The sequence below is a fragment of the Hemicordylus capensis genome, chromosome 4 (assembly GCF_027244095.1).
Source record: "Hemicordylus capensis ecotype Gifberg chromosome 4, rHemCap1.1.pri, whole genome shotgun sequence".
Classification (NCBI taxonomy): domain Eukaryota; kingdom Metazoa; phylum Chordata; class Lepidosauria; order Squamata; family Cordylidae; genus Hemicordylus; species Hemicordylus capensis.
The window spans coordinates 87,064,112-87,082,447 of NC_069660.1; the positions used below are offsets into that span (position 1 = coordinate 87,064,112).

General features: G+C 48.2%; 1 protein-coding gene across 2 annotated transcripts in view; it reads left to right on the top strand.

Moving 5' to 3' along the window:
* Positions 1-18,336, top strand: part of TSPAN1 (tetraspanin 1) — a 51,568-nt gene that overhangs the window by 17,985 nt on the left and 15,247 nt on the right. Inside the window, exons 1-2 of one of the 2 annotated variants that reach the window (XM_053242702.1) lie at positions 7,087-7,191; positions 9,003-9,067. In XM_053242702.1, the coding sequence (XP_053098677.1) occupies positions 9,011-9,067 (57 nt within the window). In that variant the 5' untranslated portion in view covers positions 7,087-7,191; positions 9,003-9,010. Of the gene's footprint in view, positions 1-7,086; positions 7,192-9,002; positions 9,068-18,336 lie in introns of those variants that run through there. The other variant, XM_053242703.1, reaches the window with a different exon arrangement.

An 18,336-nucleotide genomic window follows, 5' to 3' on the forward strand; every position in this document is an offset into this window, starting at 1 on the left:
GGCGGTAGGGAGGTATGCTGCCGCCCCAATGGCTTTCTAAACCAATGATGCCAGAGGGGTAAAAGAGGCGGGAGGGGTAAGTGCACCCTCCCCGCTCTTAAAGCAGCACCCCACCACCTTTGAAACACCCTGCCGCAGTTCCATGCACATCCCTAGTTTGTACCTGTCAGTAAAGAGAATTTCAGCATGTTAATATGCCTCCTGTACTTCTTGGGTAAAGCCTTTGCTCCCACTCTCTGCAAACTTATCAGATTGCAGGTGTGGTTGCCACCACAAAGTTGCTTGCACCCAAATGTCAGGTGGAAGAACAGGGCTGCACTTTCTACCTTTTGATTCTGGGTGGTGGTGGTGGTGGGCACTGACTACTTCTCCGAACAAATCCCTCACTGGGTGGGTCCCACTTTCCTTCAGTACATGGAACGGAGATTTTTGCACCATCCAAAAGGGCACTGCTTGCCCCTTTGGCACCAGGAGTGGGGGCTTGCATGCTCAGCCAGTTGGGAATATTGTTGTATGCCTGTACTGGTGGTGAGTTACAAGCATTCCATGAAGTGCACTGGAGAGTGGGTGCCCATCAGTTAACCCCACAAGATGTCCCCCAAAGTCACCTTCACCACTCAAAGGTGATCAACAGGAGCTATGGTTGCACCTCTTCCTGGGTGCACTCCAAAGGGTGAGATTGGGGTTTTCACTTGTAGCAAAAGAGACACCATGGTTTCAGTGGCCCTGTTTACAGAAGTTGCTGACAGAAGGAACCATCCCCCACCCCTGGGCAATGCTAGAGGTGCCTGAAGGAGGGACCCCATGCACAAACTGTAAATGATGGGTGTTCAGGGTGCCCAATGTAGGGTGAGGTTTGTGCCCAGGAGGCAAGCACACCCCAGAACATTTCCCTCCTGAAGCCTGGCAAGGCATGGGCAACAGGAAACACATCACCAACCACCCCTCATCCATGGAACATAGGAAGCTGCCATATACTGAGTCAGACCATTGGTCCATCTAGCTCAGTATTGTCTTCACAGACTGGCAGCATTTTCTCCAAGGGTTCAAGCAGGAATATCTCTTAGCCCTATCTTGGAGATGCCAGAGAGGGAACTTGGAACCTAGGTGCTCTTCCCAGAGTGGCTCCAGCCCCTGAGGGGAGTATCTTACAGTGTTCACACTTCTAGTCTCCCTTTCATATGCAACCAAGGTAGACCCTGATAGCTAAGAGGACAAGTCATGCTTGCTACTTCTTTTCTCCTCTGCAGGAACACTACCTATTGTTACATGCTAAGCAAGGAGGCCGAAGGGCACACACCGACACACACATCTAGGAGATGCAAGGTGCCCATCTGGGAATCTGTGCACTGCAAAGTCTCTGGAGTGTGTTCAGCCAAATCCCACCTCCTTGCCTGGCATCAATGAACATTTTTTCAATGGAGGGCCTGGCACCAGTGTGGCTGTGTACAGCACATTGGAGATGCCCCTTCACCATGTGGCAGAGGAAGACAGACATAGAACCTGGCAGAGGAGGGAGTTATTGTGGGCTCTTCCAACCTTGGGGAGCACAGGGGGAGCAGCTGCAATGGATTGACTGCATGATCCAGAGCTGCCGGGGCAAGTGTTCAAAAAGTGTGGAGCATGCTGTACAAGTTGGCTGCCAGTTCCAACTACTCAGGAACCTGTTTAGCAATAGCAATAGCAATAGCAATTACATTTATATACCGCTCTATAGCTGGAAGCTCTCTAAGCGGTTTACAATGATTTAGCATATTGCCCCCCAACATTCTGGGTACTCATTTTACCGACCTCGGAAGGATGGAAGGCTGAGTCAACCTTGAGCCCCTGGTCAGGATCGAACTTGTAACCTTCTGGTTACAGGGCGGCAGTTTTACCACTGCGCCACCAGGGGCTCTTTTGTTTGCAGTTGTCACCTCACCAGCATGTGAAATTTTCAGGGAAGTGGTCCGCCTTTTGGGTGAGCTGTTCCTTGAAGACGTGATCCGGGTCTGCGACCCACAGGAGGTGATGGCAGGATTTCTGCAGAAGGGGTCTCCCACCATTATTAGCTGTATAGGCAGAACACCCGTGGAGATTTTAGTTCCTCCCACCGGCCCCGCGCCATGCCGAGTACTACAGCCACATGCAGAGGAGCACTAACCCCTGGACCTTGGGGACCCAGTCTGGTCCTCCAAGGTCTGGGGGAGCCTCCAAATGGCTGGGGCCGGGAGCCTCCAGCAGCCACTCCACTCCTGCCCTGCCAAAGCTCTGCTTTTTTAAAAAAAACTCACCGCGGCCAAGGGGTGGCTGTGGAGGGGAGGGGAGCAGTCCTTCTCCTTCCCCCGGCGGTGCTGTCGGGGGTCTCAGAAGATCCCCCCCACCGCTGCCTCCCCCCCAGTCTTCTTCAGGTCGTTAAGGCCTCTTTGGGGGTCTTTCTGGCCCTCTCCCGGCTCCAGGCACACAAATGGCCAGTGTGCATGCGTGGTGGTCTTCAAAATGGCTGCCGTAGCTGGGAGAGGGCCAGAAAGGCCCATCTGTTTGGGCCAGTGTCTTTAAACAACTGCAAGGTGAGACTGCGGCATCACGGGCTTGCGGTGATCTCTAAACTGCACGGTTGCACTTTGCAGTTGCTTAAAGACGCTGGCCCAAACAGATGGGTTCAGTGTCACTCCTGGAGTGGGGGAGAAGGGAGAAGCACTGCTCCGCTCCCCCCTGCAGCCACCCCTTGGCCACAGTAAAGAGTTTTTTAAAAAGCGGAGCTTTGGTGGGGCGGGCACCACAAAGGAGGTTTTGGTCGGGCCTCGCATGTGGGGGCTCTCACAGCTGGGCAGTTCCTTGATGCGCCCCTGGCCACAAGCACTACTACACCATGACCCTGCAAGATGTTGTAGACACTAGGCAGCTCAAGGATATCTATGCTGGGGTGTCTGGGAGAAGCCATGACACAGCAATTTTCTGGACCAGGACTTGGATAAATGAACCACCCCTGCTTGTCGTTGGCCAGTGTGTGAAGCCTGTGATATTTGGGGACCAAAGATACAGCCTTCAGAAGTGGCTAGTGACCCCACTACCATGCACCTGAAAGCACCTTCAAGAGGAATTTCAACTTCTGGCATAGCTGCATGCAGATGTGGTGGAGCAGGCTTTTGGGAAGCTGAAGGCCCAATGGCGCACCCTGTACACTTTGCTGGATGTTGAGGAGGATATAGTCCCAAAGGTTATAGTGGCCTGCTGCAAACATCTGTGAGTCCAGGGGAAATGTCCTGCTGCTGGACCACTCGGATCTGCCAGCCCCAGCAGGAAGTGAGAACAGGAGCAGCCAGATTCCCAGGCAAGATGGGGATGCAGAGCCAGTGGAAGCCACAGCTCTGCTGAAGAGGATCCAGGGCAGCAGCAATGAGGCATGGGCAATGAAATCAGCTGTCACAGCATCTTCCAGCAGCCCACCAGCAAGGTAGGCAGGTATGTAGTGCTGGAAGAGCATGTAGCTCTTAAATCGGGAGAAGGCTGGATACCACCAGCAGGCGTAGATATGGCCCCTTAAAAGACCAATCCAGGATACACCTGGATTGGTCATGTCCATTTGTAACCTTCAAGGACTGGATGGAAAAATAAAGTGTTCACATTTTGCCCACAAAGTGTGTTGTGTGCTTATGTCTGTGTTACCTGCCCTTTAACTACATGGCATGTGTGCAGGGATGGGGAAAGGAATGTCTGAACCAGTCCAGATGTAAATCTTTGCTTCTCCTCTGCTAGCACTGTAATGAAGAGTCACCCCAAGGGTGACGGGGTGGGGGGGACGACGGACCTGGTGTGGGATGGGTAAGAGGAGGTTGGCTGCTGTGTGGAGTGTATTGTGGGGGGAATGGTGGGGGGTGTTGAATGAGTAGCTTTGAACCCACAGGAGGAATGCCCTGTTACTGAGGACCAATGTACTTGTGCTGACACCCTGAGCAGAAATAATCAGGAACACAGGTGGCAGCAGGTGTGGTGAAAAATGCTGCAGTCTGCCATCACACAACTGCAGTTGGAAGTGAGGGTCCCAATAGCCCCTTTATTCTCTCCCCTTGTCAAGAGACCCCTTCCCTCTTTGTCAAGCTCAAGCAGAATGGGTGGTTCTGTGGGAGATAAAGGCCCCAGCAGTTGTATGTGTGATTGCGAGGTGCATCTAATCTATCTTTGAACAGTTATGGTGGGAAGAGAGGAGATGAATCCTCTCTTCCTAGGGGGGGAGGGGGCCCCAACTGCCTCCCCAACTAGGGAAGACTGCCTTTTCCCAGGGAGTTTTAAAGAGGGCACCGGCAAGGAGAACACAGGGATCCTCATATTATATAATAAATAACCATTTCCCCAGCTCTTTATTTATAATCATGGCTGGTTGGCCAGCAAGTAGATTCCCCCTAGGGAGAATCCCCTTGCTCCTCTCAGGTTGCCATCAAATGGCGAGGTATGCCTTGATTCAGAGATTGCTAAGCGGGGGGAGGGGGGAGAGTGGAAACCTTACCACAGCCCTTCACAATGCACAAAGTAGGTGTGGAGACGCCCCCCCTTTAAACTCTGGATACAGAGAATGCGAGTTAATCCGCCCCCCTGCAAACAAAGGTTAAGGTCACATGCCTTCATGAGGCACCACCTTTCCGGGCAGGTAGCATCTCTCAGAAAGACCATTGCCAATTAATTTGCATGAGATCCACCCTGGACTGCAGGAGCAGCTGTTTGGTTGTGTCACGAGATAACCCTTTCTGGAGCACCGCACCTTGCACTACCACCCCAAGCCACCAACCAACCCACCGCTCGCCCCAGTTTTGTCGGTTGCTGTTCCACATGTATCCCCCAAGATCCTGTTGCTATGTGGAAGTGCCCCTTGCCATTCTTGGGTATCAATAATTGTGCTTTTGCATAACTGTATGGCTTGGAATTTCCTGCAAGGGCATTGTTGTGAGTGCAGTGAGGAAGAGGTTTTAATGTTTTTGGTCTGCCGAAGGCAGCCATTGAGGCTGAAGAGGCACGATTGTGCTGGGCATGCCCCCTCAGTGATTGTGCCCAGTGGTAGCCACCTTACCAACATCCTGACACCCTGCCCGCAGTCTGGTGACGTGAGTGGCCCATGGCTTGCCGGGATTCAGCCTCGCTGAACTAGGGATGTACAGACCGGCTCGAGGTTGAGCCTGTTCACCAACGAACCAGGACTATTCAATGGTTCGCCCTTGAGCCAAACAGGGCCCAGTTTGGTTCAACTTGGCTCGACTTAAAGCCAAACCTCCCAAGCTGGTTTGGGGGCTCTAATTGTGGGGAAAAACATATATATTTTTAAAAACTCACCGGTGAGTCCGTGTTGTCCAGTGGCCTCCGGGGGTGCTGCCGTGGTCGCAGGGGCTCTCAGAAGTTCCCCCCTCCCCACTGCTGCCTCCCCTTAGTCTTCTTCAGGCCATTAAGGCCTCTTAGGTGGCCTTTCTGACCCTCTCCCAGCATGCAAATGGCCAGAGTGCATGCCCGGCAGTCGTCAAAACGGCTGCCGCTAGCTTAGAGAGGGCCAGAAAAGGCCTGAAAACAGGCCTTAAAAGCCTGAAGACCAGGGGGAGGGGGAATCTTCTGAGACACCCCCCCCCACAGCCATGGCAGCACCACCACCCCCAGAGGCCGCCAGATGACCTGGACCCAGCCGTGAGTTTAACCCCCCCACACCGATTTCAAGCCGAGCCGGAGGGGTGTCCGAGGGTGTGCAAAACCTAACATGCGCAGTCCAGTTCAAGTCTGGTCCGGACTCAAACTGAACCGGACCAACTGGTTTGGTGCACACCCCTACAGTGAACCAAGAAGAGGGTGGGGCTCCTCTGCCCAGAAACCAGAGGCTGCCAGACTGCAGTTGGACAATTGTCTGTGGGTTCATCAACCCGTAGTTTCACGCTGTGTCCGAAAGGGCCCTACATGTGAGTACTGTTGGACATTCCCCTGAGGGGATGGGGCCGCTCTGGGAAGAGCATTTGCATGCTTGCGTGCAGAAGGTTCCAGGTTCTCAATCTGGCATCTCCAGATAAGGCTGAGACAGACTCCTGCTTATAACCTTGGAGAAGCTGCTGCCAGTCTGAGTAGACAATACTGAGCTAGATGGACCAGTGGTCTGACTTGGTATAAGGCAGCTTCCCGTGTTCTTCTATATGCAGCATATTATTAAAGTACTAAGCACTTGGAAAACAATGTACCCACTTTACAGATGAGAACTGATGAAGCTTCTAGTCTGAAGAACAATCCATGAATCTGTGTCAGAGAACTTAAAATCTATGCTTGAGAAAGTGAGTTGATTGAGTCACAGATTGCAGGCCATTTAAGATATGCATCATGAAAATGAATTAAGCAAAAACTGTGCCACTTGTTATGGCAAGAGAGGTCCAGTGTGTGACAGTTTTGCAGAAGCAAGTTCAATTTCTCTTGCTGGTTCTGAGAAACAGAAATAGTACACATGCCAATTTCTGTCTTCCACTGTGCCAGGTCTGTCTCCCTTGCCCTGATACACATCTGTATATAAAAATATTTTAAAACAAAATTGCTAAAAAAAACACACCACAACCCTAACTTCCATCTCCCACTCCTACAATGGGCTGGGGGGACAGAACTGCCAAAAACTAGCCAGGCTAATAGTTTTCCTGCTGGTGGACAACCTTAGCAATCCAACAGATGGTGACTTGATAAAATACTGGCTGACATCCTGACTAAATTTCTCATTTGAAGTCTTATTGAAATTAAGTAGCCCTTTAGAGTAACTCCTGGGATAAGTAATTTAGTCTGAATGTCAGCCACCTAGTTCAGATTTCAAAAACAAGGAAGTTCAAGCATATGTCAGGCCACAATATGTCCCTTGCAGGCTGCATCCGGTGAAGTACATCACAAGTTGTGTTGTCCTATTCTAGTATAACCCCACATTTGAATTTTAGCTTTGTACACTGCTAAGAAAGATGTTCACCTATAGCCACCAGAGAGCAGTAAAGAATTAAGAAAGCTGCAAGACCTATAGCCTTTTTCTTTTTAAAAATTGAGTTTGAGGGGTGTGGCCTTTGCCCTTCAAGAGATTTCATTGGCCTGAAATGGGGTGTTTCTGATTGGCTGAAGCAACAACTGCTTTAGTGGTTTACTTAAGAAGCTGATAGCGTTACCTGAAAAGGTGGTAAGAATTTGTTCAGGTTGTTTCTGGGTTGGTTGCTGTCCTTTAAGGTGAGTCCTGTGGTTATGTACGTAATAGGATAGTTTGCCTGTGAAATTGCTGTAGGAGGGGTTTGATGTATGTTCTAATTACATGGGCTTTTTAACTTGTTTGTGAGAGGCAGAGAAATAGTATATTTTTTAATCCTACTTTAAAAATGAAAGTCTGGTTTTGGGTGACTTGTGTTGAAATCATTGCCAGAAATTATAAAGGGATGTGACTGGTTGCAACTTTATTTTTTGTTTCCTTTATGCAATAAATTATCTCCTAAAGCTATGTAGAATATAGTGTGGTGTTCCTAAAAATGTCTGTCTCAAATAATAACTGTTTAAGACTATGATCCTAAAGATAGTAGTGCTTAGGAAAAGGATTTTAGTCTCACTTTTTAGGGGCTCTTCTCCTTTGCAATAGTGTGCTAGGGCAGTGCCTCCCCATCCCCTGCCTTTTGATGGGAGGAAAAGCCATATGAATATTGCCCAACAAACTGTCTTGAAGGCAGTAGTTCAACTTGTGCTTATCAAGAAGGAAGTAACCTTGAACTTCACAAAGTGACCTTTTGAGACTTTGTCTAGGAACAGACCATAATCTGGATACTGTGCCCTGAATCTGAGAGATCACTTGGTTTCAGCTCTCCAAAGCTGATTTTTTTAAAATTTGCCTAGCAATCTAACTTTCTCAGTTTGAGAGCAGGGCAGGTAGGATGATTGTCTGAAGGGTTCATCGGGGTTGGACAGCTTGGGCACTGGCAGCGAGCTTATAGCTAAGCCATGAGGCTCTGGTGAGAAAAGATGCTGCCACCAGAGTGCTGAGAAACACTCCCAAGCCGTTGCTGCTACCACCAAGCTAAGCCTCCCCCAAATCCTTGTGGGGTTTTTATCAGTAATCCAGAGCACTCCTTGGCAGCTGTGTTAGTGGCCACTGTTGTTCTGTATCTATAATGCAATGTTCCCTGGACACAGCCATGGGAGTGGCATTATTATTAGACAAAAAGGTGCCAGCTGACAACATGGCTGCCCAAGAGTGCTCTGGACTGATGCTGTTACACTAAATTCCACAGGGGTTTGGGGGAGGCTTACTTTAGCAATGGTGACAGTGGCCCAGAGAGACAGCTGTGCTGGTGGCTGGCACCTCTCTTTTACTGATTTATTGCCAACTAGCTGACCTGGTGCAGAGCATCTGCACCCCTAGTTCTCCCTGTCTCTGCCCCCCCCACCCCAGTTCATTCTTCCCACCCCACCAGCTCATTTGCCCTCCGGCAGCTGGCCTCCTTCTGGCCGCTGCCGCTTCACCATCCCTCATCTCTGGCCAGCCAGCGCCACCGCCATTTTCTTCCCTGTCCCCATGACTAATCGGCAGCTGCTCATGAACTCTTGTGAGAGCTGCCACGTATGGGATTAGCCACGGGTACGTCTTAGATAGATAGATAGATGCCCAAACCCACATGTTGAGCAATGCAATAGGAAGGATACTACATTAAAGGTTAAAAAAGAGAGAGAGATGTCCACCAATGGAGCACCCCACCTGAGCGATGGCTTAGGGGGCCCACAAAGGCAGTTGCCTGAGGGGCTCTGTGAACCTTGTGCTGGTGCTGGCTTTGCTCACACAACTTAGATTCAGAGATAGTTACCCCAGGATTGTTACCTTGAGGTAAATAACTTCTTTGTCTAGTGATGAGGATTTCCAGCCTTCCTGGCTATGTGTTGGCCTGGGGCATATACTATCCCATCATAGTAGTGTGTGTTTCAAAATTTGTTTTTAAAACTTTGTAAGCTATTCTGAGTATTAATATTTCTGCAAATATTTAAACATATTTTTTTTACAGATACCAAGATGAGCTGCTTCACTTTCTTAAAAGTCATGATGGTCTTGTTTAACCTGGCCATAGTGGTAAGTACTTAACCTATTTCTCTAGAAATTAGCAGTGAGGCTCCTGGTGTCCTTGAAGAAGTATTGTTGAGTGAAACGAAACCTCTTCTTTAATGGTAGCTCTGTGTTTGTAATCACTGGTGTACTTAATTCTCAGTAAACACAATTAGGACTGCTTTACATAAGGATCTTCAAACTGAAGGGAACTACAAACTGCTCCAGATGGAATAGATCTTGTACAAGAAAGATTAGATCATCTTCTTGACAGCATGTTAATCAGATATGTAATTGATGGTTAGGTATGTGTTACCATATTACTAACCTTTAGTGGACTTTGTCAGTTGAATTAATGTGAATATACTTATTATAACCAGGGTTTGTGAAGACTTTTAAAGCACAATTTAAGATGGCAGAAGGTGGCTAGTTAATGGGTATCTGTGTGTTTCCCCCCATGAGACAAATAGCAGCTTTGTATTTGGGGAGAGGTTAATTTTCTTTGGGGGAAATGGCCTGAAGGAGAACATAAGTTTCTCCCAATGCTGCAATCCTAAATCAGATTCAGCACTACCCCTTACTCATGACTATTTACCCTTTCCCCCCTTAAAGTGAAGAATCCAATCGCAGATCTTCTGCCAAATTATCATACATGGACCCTTATTTTCATGGTCAACATCTCCGGATTAGATGACTTGCTGGCCACTTCTGATCTCATGTTGGGACTAGTATACTGTGGGCAGGATCCAGATTAAGTTAGTCATAACTAAGTCTAACTGAAGTTAATGGGTCTTATATTAGCTATGACTATCTTGTCTCATTGATTTCAGTGAGTTTAGTCAGGACTAACATGGTGGATCCTGTAACTTTTTTAATATGCTGGGCAAGACTGAAGTGAGACTGAAGCCTGCCAACCCATGCTAGCAACAGCTGTATTGGCTTGGCTCAGTCTTGTACTGAACAATGTGGAAGAGTCTCTCAATACTAGGGCTGGCTTACAGGGAACTTCCTCGTGACTCTGGCTGCTTTCAGCAGCTGGCACACCCATAGGACAAATAGAAACAGTGCACAAGGTCCTATTGGATTTATTACTGCTTATGGGTGTGCCTTCAAGCAAAGAAAGGCAAAGCCCACAAAATGGCATTCTGTAGTCAAATTGCCATTGTGACGCAAGCCAAAGTACTTATTAAAATGTATTCACTTACCTCTAGCCTGTCTCTGAGCAGGCTGAATGGCTTTTATAGTTTCTGTGCGTGTTGAACTGGTTTCATGCTTGTGTTGTAAATAGTGTTGCAATGAAGCCATCCTCCTACATGTGCCACTGATGCCCGGCAATTCAGTAAAGGAAGGCTCTTCTACTAGCTCACACTCACTCCTTTGCCATAGTCTTATGCTGGGGAAACCAGGATCTGTTTGCATGCACATAGCTCCCTAAATCTACTGTGGCTTTAACTGAAGTAGATGGAGACACTGGTAGGCACTGGTGAGGTGACCCAGGAATGCTGAGCGCAATGAGATCACAACATTGTCAAGGGGGTTGTTAGTGATCTATGGCAGAAGGTAGGTAGAGATCTGCAGGTAGATCTCTAGGTGGTTTTGTAGTAGATCAGCTAGAGCAGTCTCTCTCAACGTTTTTGGAGTCATGGACCAGTACATTATTCGTGTGCAGTTTCCCAGACCAGCTGTTAGTAAGGGGGTTGCCCCCTTGCCCCCACCCCCAAGCACCCCCAAAAAACAATTTCAGGCAGCTCTCCAGAGCTAATTTCCAGGCAATCCTTGCCGCTGGATAATATTCATGTCATGGAAGCAAAATGAATGTTATCGAGCAGTGAGGGCTGCCTGGAAATGAGCTCCAGAGAGCTCCCAGCGGCCCCTGCCGGCCGGAAATTGGTGGGTTTTTTTGGGGGGGTGATTTTTATTAGTGATGTCTCACGGACCAGTACCCAATGCCTTGCAGACTGGTGGTTGAGAAACAATGAGCTAGAGTGTAGGACTCACCATTGTTTAACTATAGCAAGTTCTTAAAAAGAATTCTCTGCCATGGCTGCCAACATTTCAGCCTCTGTCTTCCTAAGTGTGAGTATGAATTGGCTGCCTGTGACCAAGTCTGTGTGCAGTTCTCTTGACCAGTTTTGTGTTAGAATTCCTGATAGCATACATGTGCAGACTTGGAGTTGTATGTATAAGCTATTTCAGTGTATGGATAATTGGGTTCAGGTTGTAATTGGCACTGCTCCTATGAGCCACCATTTTGCATCTGGCTTTGTTCCCGGAACTCTGCTTTGCATCTGGCTCCAGTTGGTGGAGATCAGGGCTCTGACAAAAAACAAAATAGATCCCACAAGGCTGCCTGTTCAAGGGCCTCTAATCTGCATGTGAACATGTGTTCAGGTGGATAGTATTGGTTATATGGAGAGTTCTAACATATGTTACTGTAATTCATAGTCAACTCACTTAAATCTCAGAGTTCCATCCTAATTATCTTCCTTTTGGGAAGCTCAAGACCATTTTCAAATGGAGCAGGCTAGCTGCTAGGGCTTAGACATTATGCCTGCTGGACCTGAGACTAGAAAGATTAAAAGCAAGGGAATACAACTGTAGGCAAACGCAGGGCTTCAGTGCTTGCGTTGAGTGCCAAGAGATACTTGGCAATGGGCCTCTGAAAGACAGAGGGGCGAGGATTTGTTTTCAAATCTGGGGCTGCTGCATACATGTTCCGGGGCGCAGCCACTATGGGACAAGAGGGGATGACATTCCCTGGCTGTGGAAGGGGATGACATTCCCTGGCACAGTGCTGCCAGCCCCTTCCTGCATCCAGCCAGTGTGTGTTTCATTCTCTGTCTGGGAATGCAAGGCACATCCCTCTCCTGTCCAGCTGATGCTTTGTTCAAGTGGTGGCTGGCTGGGGGCTTGTTTCCCTGCCTTGCTCCCAGTGAGGTGAAGAGAGAGGCACCCACCCAGCGCTTAACTGAAATGCTGACTGGGGAGCATCAGGAGATAGTCTGAGCACACCCTCTTCAATCTTACCATGAAAGCAGAACCATTTCTAGATGAGGAAACTAGTAGCAAGCAACTCATGCCTGGCTGCCACACAAGCCTTGCTGGCTCTGCCCCAGTGTGGTCAGGTGCTGATGTTGCCCTACCCCCATGTAATTGGCTCCACCCCCAGCCACCTGACTCTGCATCCAGGTGCAAGAGAAATGGAAGGTGCTGGATGCCAGCCACAGGCATCCAGCACTGGCAGTTTCTCTCACTGCACCGACTAACTGGTGGGCTCGTGCATATGTGTGAGAGAGCATCATGGCAAGAGACACCACAAATGCTAGATACCTGCTGGAGCAAGCAGCAGGTGTCCAGCACAGGTGGTTTCTTGCTGTGCTTGCTGATTGATCCCAAGGGTTTCTGCCTGCTTGACAAGGTCATTGGACAGGAGGCTCGGCTGTCATGCACACAGGACAGGGCCTTCTCAGTTTCTGCCCCCAGACTTTGGAATGCTCTCCCATTTGCTCTTCAGTCTCCATCACAGCTTTTAGAAAGCAAATGACATCATGGCTCTTTACCCAGGCTTTTATATGAGTGTTTTTGTTGCTGTTGCTCTGTATTTTATGGTCCTATTGTGTAAATTTTAAAAACTTTTAATTAGATTTGTATTTTTATATCCCAATCTGACATTTTTATTGTGTAACAGTATAGTCTTATATTAAATGTTTTGTAAACCACCTTGAGATTGTTTTAATGGAAGGTGGTATAAAAATGTAATGATGAATTAGTGGTCTCTCGCACAAGAGAGACCCCTCCCCCCACCAACTGGTGCCGTGAGGAAAAACCGCCAATGTTGGGTGCCTGCTGCCTGCAGTGGGCATCTAGCACCATCTGTTTCTCTCTTATGTGTACTCTTGGTGGCAGCAATGTAAAGGAGGAGGTGGTGGTGGTAGTAGGTGAGATGATGCCCTGTGGGGAGATGAGGTGATGCCCTTCCTGGTGCTGGGAGGGCCCACTTCCACTTGCCATGGTGATGTGTATCAGAGTAGTGTGTGTTAGAGGTTCCAACTGCACCAGCCTATTAAAGAGCATTCATGGGGGCTTAGGGCCATGGTGGGGAGGAGAGGTTTAAACTAAGCCCCCACCACAGTCCCAGTCTCTATTGGGGACTGTGCATGCAATTTTGCCCTGGAGGAAAAACTCCCATTGGATCCAATCGGACCTCTTTTCTGGAGCCAATAGCATGTGCAGGTAGGGATGTGCAGAACCAGTTCGTTCATGAAACAGACTGCCACGAACCATGCCAGTTCAAACACTAACAAGTTCAAGCTGGTTTGTTGAATCAGTTCACGTACCTGCAGTTTGGTCTGAATTCGGACCGAACTGCAGCAACTAGTTCATGCACACCCCTTTGTGCTGGGCCCATGGTGGGCATCAACTTAAAGCCCTCCTACCCCTGCCATGGTCTCAACATGGATAGGGACTCTCCACGAATGCTCTTAAATAGGCCATTGCACACTTGCTTTTTCTTATGACCTGACTCAACACTTACATAGTTGTCATTCTTGAAGGCCTTGGAAAATCTGAACTCTATTTCTGTAGAGAGTCTGGTCCTAAGATGTCTGTAGGAGAAGTCTCCGACTCTGAAACTGTGTTAGCATGAATCAGTTGTGTTTTAGACACCCCTCATGAACTTGAGCCACCTAATGGCACAGCGGGAAAGTAACTTGCCTAGGGAGAAAGAGGCTGCTGTTTTGAATCCCTGTTTGTATGTTTCCCAGACTATGGGAAATGCCTATATCGGGCAGCAGCGATATAGGAAGATGCTGAAAAACATCATCTCCTTCTGTGCGGGAGATGGCAATGGTAAACCTCTCCTGTATTCTACTAAAGACCACATGGCTCTGTGGTCGCCAGAAGTTGACACTGACTCGATAGCACAAGTTTATATTTAATGAACTCTTAGTTCCTTTTATTGTTGAGAGATTAGTTGAAGTAAGGAGAGAGCAGAGGGACTGTTGGTACTTTTTCCCTTAAGAGAGGGTGATTCCCTGATCCCAAACTGTTCATGTCAACACTAGCAAGCAGTAAGATGAGCCCTGCTCTGGTAAAATACCTCGGTACAACTAGAGTAATGATCTTCATTGTTTTTCAAGCTGGGGCTGCTTTGGCAAAAGATCTGCAATGCAAGAGCCATTTCCCACTGTGCTGACCTCTGTGCGGTATTGCACGTTTTACATTGCTGGGAGGGCCTCTGTGCAAGCCTTCCAAGATGATGCAGGGGCTCAAGGGCTCCATTTCCATTAAAGAAATCCCAGCGGTGCTGGGCAAAGTGCAACTCTGTATAGTGAGAGCAGTCGCCTCCACATGGCGCCATGGGAATTGTATGCAGAGTATTCTGCTTTGGCCAAAGTCTCACAGAGACCTCATAAAAAATTAGTTGGCGAGCCACACGTAGGGTTGATGGGAGCTGCCACTGGCTCCTGGTCCTTACAATAAAGAACACTGAACTAGATGATGGACTAGAATTGGGAGAAGGGGACACCGGATCCTCTTGATGTCCTCCCTGGCTTGAGTATATCCCACAAAATGGAGCAGAACAAATCTGCTTTGGTCAGTTGCCAGCTGAACTTTGTTGGATCTGTTTCCCAATTGGCTGACCTTTGGGGATTTTTGATGGCTGCTGAACAACACAGGGGTCTGAAGTGGGAAAGTCAGCTCCCCCTCCCCTCCTGCTCCTCATTTTAGTTGTACAAAATTATTTCCTTTGAACAGTCATAGGAACAAGGCACAACAGGTAGCCCGGAAGGTTGTATATGGCCAGGTTAAGACGTATCATGGAACTGCCCCCACCTCCAGCTCCCTTGTCCACGTTCAGACGGGGGGGGGGGCTCTCTGCAGTCAGCAAGGCTGCAGAGAGGTGGCGGAGCTGGCTATGTGGGCTTCCTTCTTTCCTGAAGGACAGCCCGCATAACCAATAGCAGCTGGAGGAAGGGAGGAGTTTCCTCCCTTGGCTCCAGTTTGGAAGAAGGCCTAATAGCATTGCCAGTGTTTGCATGTAACGCTGGCCCCACCAAACCAGAGGTTGGGATGATGACAACAACATTTATATACCACTCTTCAACAAAAGTTTCCAAAGTGATTTACACAGAGAAAAAATAAGTAAAGATGGATCCCTGTCCTCAACGGGCTCCCCATTTAAAAATAAACATAAGATAGATACCAGCAACATCCACTGGAGGTACTATGCTGGGGGTGGATAGGGTCAGTTACTCTCCCCCTGCTAAATAGAGAGAGTCACCATGTTAAAAAGGTGCCTCTTTGCCAGGTTCGCAGGGGAGAAACTTCTAGAGAACGAAACTTTGAGAGAACCGAAAGTAACAATTGGAGTTTGGGGAGGAAAACTGCAGGTCCGTTTCCTCCTTTAACTGCAGTTTGCCACGTTTGCACATTTGGTTAGCAAAACTGGAGGTAAAGGGACTTCTGGTTTCATGTTACAACTGAACCTGGCCTATGTGCTATGTTTAAAACAGCAATAGATAAACTAACTGCTTCCTTATTGCAGTTACCTTTTGTTCACTGCCACCTGCCCAGTCATCGCCACCACCACCACTGCCAGTTGTTGCTGAGATCCTGCCCTGGGTAGGGTTAACAAAGCTACACCTTGGGAACTTGTTAGGGGCTTGGCTTTGCAAGGCTTCAAACCCTTTTGAGTTCTCATTTAGCTTGGTAGAAGGAGGCCCTTCCATGCTGGCTGGGTACAGCCTATCCACTTGCTTGCCTGGTCCTGGCATGCCTGCTCTCAAGTCCTAACCACTGTGGATGTCATTGGACTTGGCTTGTTACCAGTGCCCACCACCTCTCCCAACAGCAGTAGGCCTGTCCTGGCAACAGTAGCTGGGTTGATTTGAGACTCCCCTTCCCTCTGGTTTCCTTTGGGCCTGGTTGCTTGGTGATGGTGGTGCAGCTGCAGTTTCTCAGCTGGGCCAGCTTCATAAGGAGTGGCCTGCCTCTGTGTGTGTGACAGCTCTGTGCCCTTCTGCTTTTCTGTGTGTCTACCCCCGACTGGTTTTCTAGGATTAGTTGTGTGTCTGAATGCTCTGGCATTTATTGTCTTTGGGTCAGACCTTCAGCCTCATTGATTCCCATCTGTAGAGTGGGCAAAATCTTTCAAGAATGTCTTCTAAAAGTTTCACTCATGAGAATAGTCTGCATATGTGTATGTTAGACATATGGCTGACTTATTTGCTCTGCATGCCTTTCTCGTTCTTGTTTGTGCTTGTGATACTGCTGCAGCCTGGATTGGGCTGGGTAGGGATCAATATCATGGATCCTGATATTGCTCTGTAACAGACGACTTTAAGCACATGTGACGGCTGTATACCTTATTTCAGGGGCAGGCAAACCTGGCCCTCCAGCAGTTGAACTACAGCTTGCATCATCCCTCACTACTGGCCACTGTGGCTGAGGACAATGGGGTTGTAGTTCAGCAACAGCTGGAGGACCTTGCCTTAGTGGAACAGAGGTAAGGGTGGGCTCTGCCTCTGGCCAGTTGGAGTCTGCCCATCTGCCCCACCCAAGTATCAGAATTTTGTCTCTTATAAGTTGGCAACCTGGGTCACAGACACATGCATTCCTGTGTTTCCTCTCTGTGTCATGTGGGAAAGGGGTATTCCTACGTCTATATTTTTGAGGCAAGCTCTGGTCCTTTGAGTCTGTCCAGCAAGCACCTTCTGTTGGGTAATGCCCAGAATCACACTCTTCTTCCATTAAGAGAATGTATGGAATGTGTGCTCTTGTCTCTTGAAAGCAACAAGGTATGCTGCCCTCAGCTTGTTGCCAGAGTCCATTTTAATCAAGCTGTCCTCACTTGTGTTGCTCTGGAGACTGAAGTTAGCAACTGATCTCTGGCTCATTCCCCTTTGCAGAGAAACCATAATGAGAAGCGGGGAGCTGTTAAATTGCTACGATTCTTCCTTTGATCTAGTCCATGAACATTACCCAGCCTGGTACCTGTACTGCTGAAGGAGTGCCTGCCTTGCCCTTGGTTTTTGAAAGCAAACACAACTGTGATCAAGGACAGTTGCTCTGGGCCTGAAAGGAATGTTTTCAGAGTGATGTCAAGTACATTGCTGGAATATTTTTTTAAATAAATAAATAAATAAATAAATAAACAAATGACTGGGATAAAGCTTTTCGTACGGGCATCCCCAAACTGCAGCCCTCCAGATGTTGCTGAACTACAATTCCCATCATCCTAGCCACAATACATTGTAGCTGGGAGTGATGGGAATTGTAGTTCAGCAACATCTGGAGGGTTGTAGTTTAGGGATGCCTGTTTTATTAGCTTCTGATAACTGCCCTCCGCCCCCACCGTGTAACAAAAGAGAACTAGGAGGTTTACAGGGTAAACTTGCTCAGTTAGCAGGATAAACTCCGCCTGCTAAGTAACTGAGCCAAGAGACACCTTCTTAAAATGGCGGTTCTCTTTATTTAGCAGGCAGAGAGCAACTGGTCCTGTTGTCTCAGCACAGCAAGGGGAGAGCAACTGGTCCTCCAGTACAGCATCCCTCCCGTGGCTGTTGCTGGTCTGTCGTGTGTGTGTGTGTGTGTTTAGACCTTTGGGGGACAGGCAGCCCCTTTATTTATATCTATGTAAACCGCTTTGGGAACTTTGGTTGAAAAGTGATATATAAATATTCATCATATTTGTATAGGGTCTGCTGCTGCTTCACTGGGATTTTTCTACATTGTGCATTAGCTTTGTGCAGTTTCTCAATGATTATGGATTTAGTGCAGGGGAGAGAAGACACTAGGGTGACCAGATGGAAAAGAGGCAGGGCTCTTGTATCTCTGGTTGTGTGGTAGAGGGAACTTTGGCAAAGTGCACCTTGTGCATCAGGGCGCTTTCCAGATTAGACCTTGCAACAGGGTTATGATGTATCTCTGAAGTGTGCTTCCACACTTCCTGTGTTGTGACACCACAGTCCCTATGCTGACAGCAGGGTCAGCTGTTCACATTTCCAATGCCTTGTTTCGGATTTAATCAGTGCAATTTATTGCTAAAATGTCGTATGTCCGGGGTTGCTGTCTTTTCTGCTGTTAGTTTTTGCAAGACTGCTCCCCCTGCTGGGCACTTTGCTATTTATGTTTTGAATGCAATTTGCCTGAACTGAAGCATTTTGCCACTGCTGAGTGGGTGACCTGTAAAACGCCCTGTAGAAGTTCTGTCCAGAGGCCTAAGTCTAAATCTGGGGTTTGTTTTTTGGTACCTTGGCCAAAGGTAGAAGGCTATTTCTGTTTTGGCCACTAAG